The sequence below is a fragment of the Nelumbo lutea genome, chromosome 4, assembly GCF_056320005.1.
Source record: "Nelumbo lutea isolate HS-2025 chromosome 4, American lotus-T2T, whole genome shotgun sequence".
NCBI classification, from domain to species: Eukaryota; Viridiplantae; Streptophyta; class Magnoliopsida; order Proteales; family Nelumbonaceae; genus Nelumbo; species Nelumbo lutea.
The window spans coordinates 88,000,992-88,014,295 of record NC_142687.1 but is presented as its reverse complement, the minus strand read 5'-3'; the positions used below and the strand labels follow the sequence as shown (position 1 = coordinate 88,014,295).

Genomic DNA, 13,304 nt, shown 5'->3' with positions numbered 1-13,304 from the left:
GTTTGGTTTGACAAGTTAGATGTCACCTTGTCACCTACTAGACTGTATCTTTTTTTTTTCTTTATTTAATAAAATTTTATTTTTACTCTTAAAAAAAACTAGTTTGTGTCTCCAATTTTGAATAGTTCCGATGAAAATACAATTAGAACTGGTTTTTTTTTCTTTTTTTTTTTTTTTGTGAAAGTAGACTTTAACTTGCATCATGTTGTATAATTTTGTTACTCGTCTCCTTTTTCTCTGTGAAGATGATGGTAAATTAGCTGTTAGTGTCTCAGTTGCGGCCTCCAAGTTTCAGACTTTGTTTGCTTTGGCTAAATGTATTGTTAAAGTAATAGCCTATTTGAAAAGTAATGTGTCAACTTGGTCATCAATGTTTATACACTTTTATGTTAATGTAGCAGACTGCCAGTTCTTAGTCAAAGGAGTTAAATTTGTGTGTCTCCTAGGTCAATGAGGCCTTTGTGAGAAGTGTCTTTTAATTCATGGGTTTCATGTCATGTGCTGTTTGATAATCACAAATGCAGCTTGGGATATGGAGGGTTCGATAACTCAATTGGTCTAAAGTTGTGCCATAAATAGTTTTTTCAGATTTAATCTACCTAGATTTAAATTTCGTGCAGTTACTTATCAAGTGTCTTCTTTGTACTTTACCCATTTTCTCTTTTATAAGGCAACTCTTGGTCTGTTTCTGATCAAAAAAAGGAAAAAAAAAAGATACCCTATGAAGTCTAGGGCATAGAGAACAGAGCTTGGGCTGAAAGAGTGAACATATTGTTTAGATGGGTCCAAAGATCTTCCAACACTTGTTTGCATGTTGACTATATAAGGAGGTACGGGTGGATTTGAGCCGAGCCGAATACTTGGCTATTTGAGCTCGGCACGGCTCGAGCTCAACTATAAGCCAAGTTTTTTGTTTTTTTGAAAAATAAAAGTTACATGTATAATTTTTTTTTAGACAAAAAATTAAGAATTATAAAATTTATTTACTATCATACATAAAAAATAAAAATATTATTATATATAATAAAATTATTTACTATATATATTTATATATGTATATATGTATATATAATAAAAATTATTTATTTAATAATAGGCTTGCGAACCTCATGAGTCGAGCATCATTGGGCTCGAGCTCGACTAGATTAGCAAACGAGACTATAGATCGGGCTCGAATTCGGCTCGAAGCTTGGTTTGAACCGAGTCGAGCCGAGCTCGAATAGCTCGTGAAAGGCTTGGCTCGTGGCCACCCCTATAAGGAGGCGGCCTAGAATATAGAGGGCTGTATTGGGTCTTGGCCCTTTGCATTAGGTTTTGTGGTGGTCTGGTCTGTCAACTTCAACTCTAGTTCTTGTTGTCAGTGCGGTCTTTTCTTATTTTTATTTACTCTCTTTTGTCCTCTAGTATTATTTATAGATTTTTTTTTTAATCTTGTTACTGATTAAGAAAAATCTGTCACCTTTAGCATCCTAAGATTCTGACTAGCTGTCACATTTTTCTTATAGTTGATTTTTTATTAGTGAAGAAATTGTATTATACTACTAGGGAGGGAGAGGATCCTTTAACCACTGTACGAAACAGCATGTATTTTGATAAGTGAAGAAATTGAATAGCTGTCACATTTTTCTTATAGTTGATATCTAATTTCATTTAATTGACTTCTTTATTATTGTTCCATTGGGCGTGCATAATTTACTTATTATCTTGGGTCCTGTAGTGCTTTTTGGCATAATTGTGCGTTAATGTTCCTTATACAGGGATTTAGCCTAGTACTTGTGCAACACAAGGAAAAGGCTTTTCTAGTTGCATTTGGGGGATCTAGAAAGGAGCCATCAAATCAGGTTGAGGAAGAGAGCATCTTTTCCTTTTTTTTATCCATGCATAAGCCAATTCTATGATTTTATTTTCATAACTACCTCCTTTACAGGTGGAAGTATTGATGATGGAAAAGAAGGAAGAACCCATTGCTAGGCAATCTAAACCCGATAAAGGCCTTGGCCCATTGTTGATTCAAAATTGCTCAAGCACCACAATGTTAGCTTCTCAACTTAGTAGTGGTGTTTCTCCATGTCCAGTTGATTCTGTTGCCAGACAAAATTTAGCATCTGCCTTAGAGCACCATGGCTCTGGCCGAAAATCTATTTCGAATTGCTTACATGTCGACCCAAATCCAACCACTGGCAATATCTCACTTTACAAGCAATTTCACAATGAGGGAGAATTCAACACGTCTTTTAAAATGCTGAAAAATCTTGAAGATGAAAGTTCTTCCTCACAGGTAAGTCACATGCACTCTGCTCCTATTGTATTGGCAACTAAGTTTCTCTATTAACATAATCCATGCATACCTTTCAAAACAATGGTATATAAACCTTGTATGCTGCACCTGATCTTGTATTTATTATTATTATTTTGGTGTGCATGAGTATTCATACCTTCGAGTTTATTTTATGTAAGCTACATATGGACTTTCATTTATATGTTGTCAATGTGTAGCTGGACTAACTTTTTAGTTGAAAGAGCTGTATCCTAAGCAGGGGTTATATAGTGGAGGAACAATTACTGACCCCAGTTTGGTAATTCCATTTCTGGTCACCAGCTGGACTGGGCCGGCCTAGGTGCATGGAGGAATATTATTTTCAGGATGAGGATGGATCTGGGGTTGTATATGCCTTTCCTCTATTGGATGCATTTGCAATTACCTTTCTTTGTAGAACGTGATTGGGAAAGCTTTACTCCTTTCTTAGCTTTAAGACCTCATAAACAAACTGAGAATTCAGCTACATCCATTTTCAAGTTGTGCACATACACTTCAATGGATGGTGGCATTATGGTGTAGGATGGAGAGGAGAAAAGTCCTAGTTAGGGGGTAGATAGGTTGAGCCTAGTCTACCATAGCTGGGTGTTTGTTACATTTTCAAATTATTGTATATTGTAATTTACACATTCCTTCAATTAATAAATTGGTAATTTTCTAGTTGCTGATCACAAAGAATGAAATAGACTAATTGTTGAGAAATGTTGGGCTGTAGAAGTTTATTTCTTTTATTGGGCTTTGGCTGTTTTCATCCACAAATAGTTCCTACTGATATGTGGTTGCTTAGAATTCACAAGCCATGGCATAACCATATAATTCTCCTGCATCCACTTGTCATGGGAAGCATTTGCATTATCCGGTTTAACGGTACTACCTGTAATATACCCCCATCTGCCATAACCACCAATATAAATACATATAGGTTGTGCCCATTCTAAATAATTAGTTCCATCCAATCTAACAATAATATATCATTGTTGGTGTTCTCTACAGACCATAGACTCTAGATTCTGCTTGGAATCAATTCCTGTTGAGAATGTTTAGGCAAGGGTGTTTTAGTCTTTTCCTTATCTCTTTGTATTTGGGTGCCTAAGTATGGGCTTTCTTGTAGTTTTTCCTTCAGAATATAAAAAGTATTTTTGAGGGTGTGAACAGTATAATATGCACACCTCTTTGACACATTCTTCTCCTCTCTTCTCTTATTGTACAAACCCTAGATTTACAACACCAAATTCACAACTTGGTAGGAGAATGGGTAAAAGCACTTAGGAATACCTTTCTTGCTGATCCTCTCCCACGAGATGAATTGCTGATGTTAAAAGTACTGCCGGATGACGTCAGCAGTCTGTATAGGTGCCGGTAGTAGTCAATGAATCCTACATGGTTTTATTTGCCCTGATTTTAGAAGAATTTTGGTATGACTAGTTGTTCAAAGCTTCTATGATTTTTAGTGGATTTTTCAAGAAGAAAATCACAGAAATTCCAGATCTGATGTCAAGCCCTATACAACATGTTTAATGAGTTCTTCCGCTTTAAAACCTAGACCATTCAAGTCATTTTACACTTTGGGGGGAGTGGTCCTGTAATTTTCTAAGCCCTATACAATTTTTGGGAGATTTTCTTCTCCCTCTATTTTGCTGCCAACCTAGTTTTTTGGCCTCCTTTTGTTTCTTAACCATGTAGTGACCTATTTTCTTGGGTCTTTAGCTTTGGTTAAGTATTGGGGGTCTTTTCGGTTGACGAGAAAGTGTATTGATAGAATATGGAATCATCTAAGGATGTAAATATGGTTTCCAATGTGCTCCCAGGAAATGCATATATTTCCAATGGTATGATAACCATTATTAAACTTGATGGAACCAACTTTTTAGAGTGGTCCCAATATGCTAAGTTTTACCTCACTGAGGTAAACTGGGATTCATTACAGGAAAGGAGGTGAAGCCAAATCCTGAAGATCCGAAATTTGCAAAGTGAGAGCGAGATATCTCCCTTGAATGTCATGGTTGATTTGCTAAGTGCAACCTCATATTGCCCGAACTACATGTTTCTTCCAACAGTTAAAGATATTTGGGATAGAGTTATTGCCACATATTCCCAAGTTAACAATACTACTAGAGTGTACCAACATCGGAGGGAAGCTTGCGGTATGTGCCGGGGGGAGAGATCTGTTGCAATGTACTTTTTTTTTCTTTACAGTCTATTTGGGAAGAAATGGATTATTTGAAAGCTCTCGTATGGAAGGACCCTAAAGATGGTGAGCAATATTGAAAGTACATAGAGGAGAATAGTCTTCGATTTCTTGGCCAGCTTGAATCTAGAGTTTGATTTTACCAAGCAACATATTCTTAGGGTTGGCATTGTCACTCTTGCTTCCGCTTACTCCCTTGTACAAGGGGAAGATAATAGGACTACCATGATGCAACCTCTTGTGATTGATCACTTTGCCTTTATGTCATCTCAACCCAAGCAAAATACTAGTAAGTACCCTGTTACTGAGAAAGATGAGGATGTTGTTTGTGATTATTGCAAGAAGCCAAGACATACTAAGGAAAGGTGTTGGAAGCTCAATCCTCATTTAAAACCAAACAATTACAAAACTGGGAAGAAGGGCAACGCTCACTTGGCTACAATTGGTAATGATGCTCAACCTTCTGATGTTCTTAGCTCCTTTGATGTAATCGATAAACTTAGGAATATACTGTTGCGGTTGGAAAATGGTGGTACATCTTCCTCATTTGGTTCTGGACCTAGTAATCAATCTAGTTCATATGCCAAGACAGGTATTGCACTTGCTTGTTCTACATCTTTTAGCCCATGGATTGTACACTCTAGGGTCAGTGCCCATATGATTGGTATGCCTTCACATTTTACCTCATATAAGTTAATCGGGGAAGGGCAAGATAATTGTTATTGATGGATCTCAAACCCCTATTTCGGGTCAGGTTGAAGTCAAACTCACTCATAACCTTTCTCTTGGATCTGTTCTTCATGTGCCTCGGTTACATAAAAATTTGTTGTCAGTTAGTTTTCTTACAAAATCCCATAATTGCTTAGTAACCTTTTCTTTTTACTCATTGTGTTTTCCAGGACCTGAGCATGGAGAAGATGATTGGAAGTGGGCATGAAGTAGATGGAGTCTACCTTTTTTATGGACCTTTAGAGCATGGATTATCAAGCCAAACTGAGTTTTGTTCAAATGAGAAAACGAGTCTTTTGAAATTATGGCACTGTCGTCTTGATCACATGTCTTTTAATTCTGTAAAATTTTTGTTTCCTAACATATTTGACTTGGTGCCAAAGTTGAACCTTGAATGTGAAGTTTATCACCTATCCTAATAATGCAGAACCACATATTTTGCGAGTAGTCAAAGAAGTAATGTTGCTTTCCATTTGATTCATACTGATGTTTAGGGCCCATATGCTATCCCTTGAATGGGTGGGTATAAATACTCCATTCTCTTCGTTGCTGACTACAGTCGGTGTACATGGACCTACTTGATGAAAAGTCGGGATGAGGTTCCTATGATTGTTCAACACTTCATGAATATGGTAGAGACACAGTTTGAGAAAAGAGTTAAGATAATAAGATCTGACAATGTTGATGAATACTTTGAACATCATTTGCATGGGTTTTTTGAAGATTGGGGTATTGTTCACCAAAGTTCATGTAGTCATACTCCACAACAAAATGGGGTGGCTGGAACAAAGAATAAGCATGTGGTTGAAGTTGCTCAAGGTTTACTATTTCAAACTCTTGTTCTCACCTGTTTCAAACTCTCGTTCCATCAAGGGTCCTTAACCTTTGGTTTCTTCATCAACTTCTCTTCCCTAATGAACCTCCTTTTAGTCTACCCCTCAAGATCTTTGGTTGTATTTGTTTTATTCATGATATGAGTCATTTTCAGCATAAGTTTGATCCTAAATCAGTTAAATGCATATTCCTCGGTTACTCTCCAATTCAAAAAGGCTATAGATGTTTTGATGCTCTTTTTGGCAAGAAATATGTTTCTAAGGATGTTACCTTTCTAGAGTCTTTTTTTTTTTTAGTTATCATGTCATTCTCTTCAGGGGAGAATGCAAGCGAAGATTAGATTCCCTTTTGCTTTCCTGTCCCTGTCCCCATTCCTCCTCCCCTCTCTCTTCCTTGTAATGATGGTTTTCCTTCCCCTCCTCCTCCTTTTCTTGTTTATTGGCCTCGGTCCTAATAGTAGTTTTTCATCAGGCGCAGTAAGAGGGTGGCTCCTAAAGCAGAATGCTCATCACAATCTAATCTCCTGGACTCAAAATAATCTTGAACATCTTGATAATTCTATTATTGATCCTGACCTTGATCTCCCTATTGCCATCCGAAAAGGGAAGAGGACATGTAGCAAGTACCCTATTACTAATTATGTGTTTTATGATGCTCTCTCACCTTCCTATTATGCCTATATTTCTATCATCTCTTCTGTTTTCATCTCTCGTAGTGTTACAAAGGCAATGCAGTCCCCTCATCGAAGGGAAGCTATGAACTAAGAAATGGAGGCCTTAATAACTGGACTTGGGAGATTGTTCCTTAAGGATGAGATTCTTGTTGGATGTAAGTGGATTTACACTATTAAGCACACGACAGATGACTCAAATGAGAGGTACAAAACTTGACTTATAGCCAAAGGATACACTCAAACTTATGGCATTGATTATCTAGAAACCTTTGCTCCAGTTACTAAAATGAACTCTATTCGTGTGATCATGCCTTTTGCTGCCCATTACTCTTGGCCTTTATATCAAACGGATGTAAAGAATGCCTTCTTTAACGGGGACTTACAAGAAAAACTGTATATGGACTCATCACCTAGAGTAAGCTTTCCTAATAGTGAAGGGAAAGTTTGCCACTTAAAAGAAGTCCTTGTATGGGTTCAAGCAGCCCCCTAGAGCCTAGTTTGACAAGTTCAGAAATGCTATCTTAAATATTGGATTTTCTCAATCTCAAGCTGACTACACCTTGTTCATAAGAATTGTTAGTAGAGTAACAATGTTGGTAGTATATGTTGATGACATTATTGTGACAGGCGATTATATCACAAGTATTTCTCAGTTAAAGTCCTTCATTGCTTCCGAATTTGAGATTAAGGACCTTGGTGATCTTCAATACCTTCTTGGCATTGAAGTTGCAAGATCCAAGAATGGAATTTTTCTATCACAAAGGAAGTATGTCATTGACTTGCGTCATGAAGTTGGAAAATTAGGGTGTAAGCCTATAAAAACTCCAGTTGAGTGCTATTGGAGGAGAAGTTCTTCTAGACAATGGGATATATCAGAGATTGGTGGGTCGTCTCATGTATCTTTGTTTGACTAGACCTAACATATCCTATGTTGTTGGAGTGGTTAGCCAATATATGCATGAACCCAGTACATCTCATATGCAAGCAGTTAATAGAACTTTAATTTATCTGAAAGAATGGCTTGGTAAAGGGATGTTGTATTCCAATCATGGCCATCTAAAGAGTGAGGCTTACACAGATGTTGAATGGGCATGGTCCATATATGATAGAAGATCTATATTTGGTTATTGTGCCTTAGTCGAAAGCAATGTGGTTTCATGGAGAAGAATCAATTTGTAGTTGCTTGTTCTAGTGCTAAGGCAGAGTATAGTGCTGTGTTGGAAAACGTGGGGTTACCGGTGCAGATCTATATTTGGTAGTTATGTAAAAATAGAATTGTATATATTCCTACGATTGTGGAAGGATTGATTTAGAAAGTTTTCTTTCTACTTCTTTCTTTCTATTCTTGTACTTTCTATATTCTTTTCTTTCTATTTTCCTACTTTCTATTTTCTTTTCTTTCTATTTTTTTCTTCCTTCTATTTATTGCAGCGGCTTACTATATAAATATGCCGATTGGCAATAGAATGAAATACATCAGTATTCTACCATTCCAAAACATGGTATCAGAGCTCTAGGTTTGTCAACCTTGAGATTTTTTTCGGCTTTCATTGCCAGTTTTTTGTGTTTTTCTCTTTTGGCCTTAAGTGTTGATCTGTAACCAGAAGTGTTCCTTTATTCTCATTTATTCTGGCCAAATCTTCCCTCCTTTATTCTCTTTTCCTGTTGGCCTTATTTTTCCTCCATTAACAATGTCCGACATGACTGCAACAAGTGCTCCCGTCCAAACCGATGAAGGAGCAACAAACTCTCATCCTCACACTGGTGATTTGTAGAATATTCAGACAACATATAGATTGAATGGCCAGTACTTGAAGTGGTCACAACTAGTGCGTACCTATTTGAAGGGAAAAGGAAAAATTAGTCACCATGGAACAGGGCCAAAGTTGGGCGAGCCAAATTTTGATGCTTGGGATGAAGAGGACTCCATGATTATGTCATGGTTGTGGAGTTCAATGACATCCGAGATCAATGATACTTGTATGTTTCTTTCCTCTGCAAAGGCTATTTGGGATGTTGTCCGACAAACCTATTCCAAAGCCCATGGCGTTGCTCGTGTCTACGAGGTCAAAGTGAAGACAGTGGCAGCCAAACAAGGGAGCAGAAGTGTTACAGAGTATGCAAATCTGCTGCAAAATTTATGGCATGAGCTTGATCATTATTGGGTTCTTGAGACAAAGTGCCCTGATGATGCTGTGATCTTGAAGTATTTTATTGAAAGAGATAGGGTGTATGATTTTTTTGTCAAACTGAATGCTGAATTTGATCAGGTCTGAATACAAATTCTTGGCAAAGAAGAAGTGCCTCCATTGAATGAAGCCATAGCCCTTGTCAAAGCTGAGGAAAGCCGTCGTGGAATCATGCTTGAGCCTAAAGATCCCGAAGGCTCAGCCATGGTGGCAAGGGGAGGAAGTTACAGTGGTTCAAAGGGTGAGAACAATCACAACTTGGCTCGTGACACAACTACCCGTGACTCTAACGATAACCTATGGTGCACCTATTGCAAGAAACCCAGACACAAAAGATCGGTGCTGGAAACTTCATGGGAAACCTCTCACATCCAGCAAGGAATGGGGAAATCGAGGAGTTCAACAGGCCCATAATGTCTCCACAACTCCGCAGCAAGAACACTCAAGTCAGGGACCATTTAATGATAAGAAATTGAAAGGCTAAGGAGCTTCCTAAAATCCTTGAAACCAAGAAGTGGTTCTACCTCTCTTGCTCTCTCAGGTGAGTCTTTATCTCTAGGATTACATGCCTCAGTTAGTGTTTTTCATGGATTCTTGATTTTGGAGCCACTGACCACATGACACCCTCTTCACTACATTTTCTCACCTATACACCCTGTCCTAGTAATAGAAAAATTTCTGTTGCTGATGGTTCTTTCACCATAGTGGCAGGGATTGGGAATATTCAAATTACTCCATCCCTATTGCTTAAAAATGTGCTTCATGTTCCCAAGTTATCCACTAGCCTTATCTCTATATATAAACTCACCCAGGATGTGAACTGCAATGTTGTGTTCTTTCCTTCTTACTGTGTATTTCAAGACCAAGTTTCGGGGAAGAAGATTGAACTAGCTAAGGAAAGGGATGGATTCTACTACCTTGAAGCAACCAGCAAACCATCTCACACTGTTATGCATGTCACACACGAGTCATTCTTATCTACCTCCAATAAAGATTTAATTTGGCGTCATCACTTCCGTTACGGCCATCCTTCATTTCCTGTTTTAAAAACAATGCTTCCTTCCTTGTTTAAAGGAATTGATGTTGAAACCTTTCATTGTGATGTTTGTGAACTTGCTAAAAGGGTTTCTTTCCCAATCAGCAATAAGGATCTTCAACTCCTTTTTATTTGATTCATTCAGATATATGGGGCCCTTCTCAAATTCCCAACATTATTGGTTCTAGATGGTTTGTCACCTTTATTGACGACTGCACTAGGGTCAATTCTTCCCAACTTTCATAACATGGTCCAAATTCAGTTTGGTGTGAGAATTAAAAGGTTTTGATCTGATAACGCTACAAATTATTTTAATCAGAATTTATCCCCATTTTTCAGAAAGAAGGCATTGTGCACGAATCCTCCTGTGTTAACACTCCCCAATAGAATGGGATAGCTGAGAGGAAAAATGGCCATCTTTTGCAAACCACCCAAGCCTTTCTCTTTCAAAACCGGGTGCCAAAACAATATTGGGGGGAAGCTGTCCTTACTGCTGCATACATCGTAAATAGACTACCATCTAAAATTCTTGACAACCGAAGCCCAATACAAGTCCTTTCTCAATTCTACCCTGATATTCGAACCTCAAATAATCTCACACCAAGAATTTTTGGTTGCACTGCCTTTGTTCATGTCCATAATAAGGGAAAATTGGTTCCACGAGCAATCAGGTGTGTCTTCTTGGGATATTCCCCAACTCAGAAAGGTTATAAATGTTATCATCCAGCCACCAGAAAATTCTACACCTCCATTGATGTCACATTTGAGGAGGGACAATCCTTTTTCGCTCAACCTTATCTTCAGGGGGAGCCCTCATTAATGGAAGATAAGGCCTCGGATCTACTCTCCTTAGATGTATTACCCTCCTCATAGTCATCCAACCGTCAAGAATCACATCCCTCTGAGTCACAATCCTCTAAGCCCCACATTCCCGAGTCTCAACAAGAGTCAAACCCGACCATTGAACCAAATTCAGACACTGTTAACCCCACCAATGATGTGCATGATGATGTGAGATATATGCATGTTTACTCTAGGAGAAGAAATCCAGATCCTCAACTTGTGCAAGTCCAAGATTCAACTCCTAATCCTGGAACTGAGTGATATGCAGAACCTGAACCTACACCTTCACAGTCTGAGTATGACCTACCTATTGCACTAAGAAAATGAACCAGAGAATGTACCAAACGCCCATTGTACCCTTCAGCCAAATCTGTGTTGTTCCAAAGATTCTCTAAATCCCATAAAAGTTTTCTAGCCAGCCTTAACACCATTCCAATTCCTAATACTCTAGCTGAGGCACTTTCTAATAAGGAGTGGAGAAAAGCCATGAGAGTGGAAATGGAGGCACTAGAAAAGAACACATGGGAAGTTGTGGATCTACGAAGAAACAAGAAGATTGTAGGTTGTAAATGGGTGTTCACAATTAAGTACAAATCTGATGGGTCGTTAGAAAGGTACAAAGCACGATTGGTAGCCAAGGGATATACACAGACGTATGGGGCAGATTATCAGGAAACTTTTGCCCCAATAGCTAAAATGAATACAATAAGGGTGTTGTTGTCTTTGGCTGCTAACTATAATTGGGATTTGCAACAGTTTGATGTAAAGAATGCATTTCTCCATGGTGATCTAGAAGAGGATATATACATGGACATTCCACTGGGTTTTGGAGAAGGCATTAAGGGGAATAAAGTTTGTAGGTTGAAGAAAGCACTATACGGCCTCAAACAATCTCCGAGAGCATGGTTTGGAAGGTTTACAAAGGTGATGCTTAGTACAGGTTACAAGCAAAGTCAAGGTGACCACACATTGTTTATCAAACACACAACCTCAAGGGGAGTTACTGCACTATTAGTCTATGTGGACGATATAATCGTTACTAAGAATGATAAAAAGGAGAAGGAAGCATTGAAAAACTGCATTTCCAGAGAATTTGAGATAAAAGACTTGGGGAGACTAAAGTATTTTCTTGGAATTGAAGTTGCACATTCTAAAGAAGGCATCTTTATCTCTCAACAAAAGTATGTTGTTGATTTTTTGAGAGAAACAAGAAATATGGCATGTAAATTAGCTTCCACGCCTATAGATCCCAATCATAAACTTGGAGAAGCCAGCGAGAATGCAAGTGTAGACAAGGAGATGTTCCAAAGACTAGTTGAAAAACTCATTTATCTTGCACATACACGGCTAAGATATTGCATACGTTGTAAGTGTAATAAGTTAGTTTATGCATAATCCTAAAGAAGTTCATCTGCAGGTTGATCATCGAATTCTGCACTATTTGAAAGCCAATCCAGGAAAAGGAATTTTATTCAGGAGAAATGGGGGACTGGCTCTTGAAGCATATACAGATGCTGATTATACAGGATCTCCAGTAGATAGACGGTCCACACACTCCTTGCCCATTTGCAATCAAAATCCATTCTTTTAGACTCCTGGATCATTATCACATCCGGGTTAAACTTCTTAATCACCTTTTTAATTGTTGCTCTCTTCCTAACCCTGCTCAAGCCCCTCACATTCCAACTTAGAATTCTCATTTTAACTTCTCAAGCTCAACCCCAATTCCTACACCCTCTACTTAACCCCTTTCCTTCTATCCCCTCTCACTTCAAACTTCTTGCCCCTCTCAATATCTCTTTTCTACCTCTCTACTTCACTACCTTACTATCCTCTTTTATATGCAGATAAACTTTTAGATCATTTGGATTCTTCAATTTACACCCCAGCTTTTACACAAATTCTGCAACTGATTCTTCCTTGCTAGTTTCTTCCTTATCTAAAGTTCCTCTCTTCTCACTCCCAGGGATCTTCTCACTCCTTTCCTTGTATCCTCCATCATTTGTCCTTTCTATCCCTTCTGTAAACCCCCTCTGCATTTCCTTTCTTTCCACTTCACCCATTAGACCCTCAATGATTTCCCAAATCTTTGTCTCCCTACAAGTTTTCTCCACCACTTCCTCCCCTTCCTTATCCCCTTGTACCCTCACTGTGGCTTTCTGACCATGGGCCTCGGACACTTGGTTGAGAAAGGAACCTGGAACAAGGGACACAGAGCACTCATCAGTGGCACAAACTGAATTGACAGAATTAACAAAAATACCTGAAATCAACTGAGGGTGGAGAGGGGTATTCAAACGAGGAAGATTGGTTGTCACTCCCTGTTCAGAGAAATTGGAGCTCTCTATCTCCTCGGATTGGAGGAAAATAGTCCCCGTCACTTGGTCTGCACAAAGACCTCTTCCTGTACCCAATTGTTTACCTCTCTGTGATGTACTCTTGTTCAGTTCAGAGTAAACCCGGACTGACTCCTCGGATTCTTGCAAGACACTAGA

General features: G+C 38.5%; 2 protein-coding genes across 10 annotated transcripts in view; one reads left to right on the top strand and one right to left on the bottom strand.

Annotated features, from left to right (window-relative positions):
- The window catches only part of LOC148861606 (putative serine/threonine-protein phosphatase 2A regulatory subunit B'' subunit TON2), a 106,464-nt gene that overhangs the window by 54,753 nt on the left and 38,407 nt on the right, over positions 1-13,304 (bottom strand). The window lies entirely within an intron of this gene.
- The window catches only part of LOC148861608 (acyl-CoA-binding domain-containing protein 4-like), a 54,577-nt gene that overhangs the window by 37,294 nt on the left and 3,979 nt on the right, over positions 1-13,304 (top strand). For 7 of the 9 annotated variants that reach the window (XM_088985673.1, XM_088985668.1, XM_088985671.1 and 4 more), the window contains exons 13-14: positions 1,758-1,841; positions 1,928-2,278. In XM_088985673.1, coding sequence (XP_088841799.1) covers positions 1,758-1,841; positions 1,928-2,278 — 435 coding nt within the window. Of the gene's footprint in view, positions 1-1,757; positions 1,842-1,927; positions 2,279-2,599; positions 2,993-5,404; positions 5,691-13,304 lie in introns of those variants that run through there. The other 2 variants (XM_088985675.1, XM_088985676.1) reach the window with 2 other exon arrangements.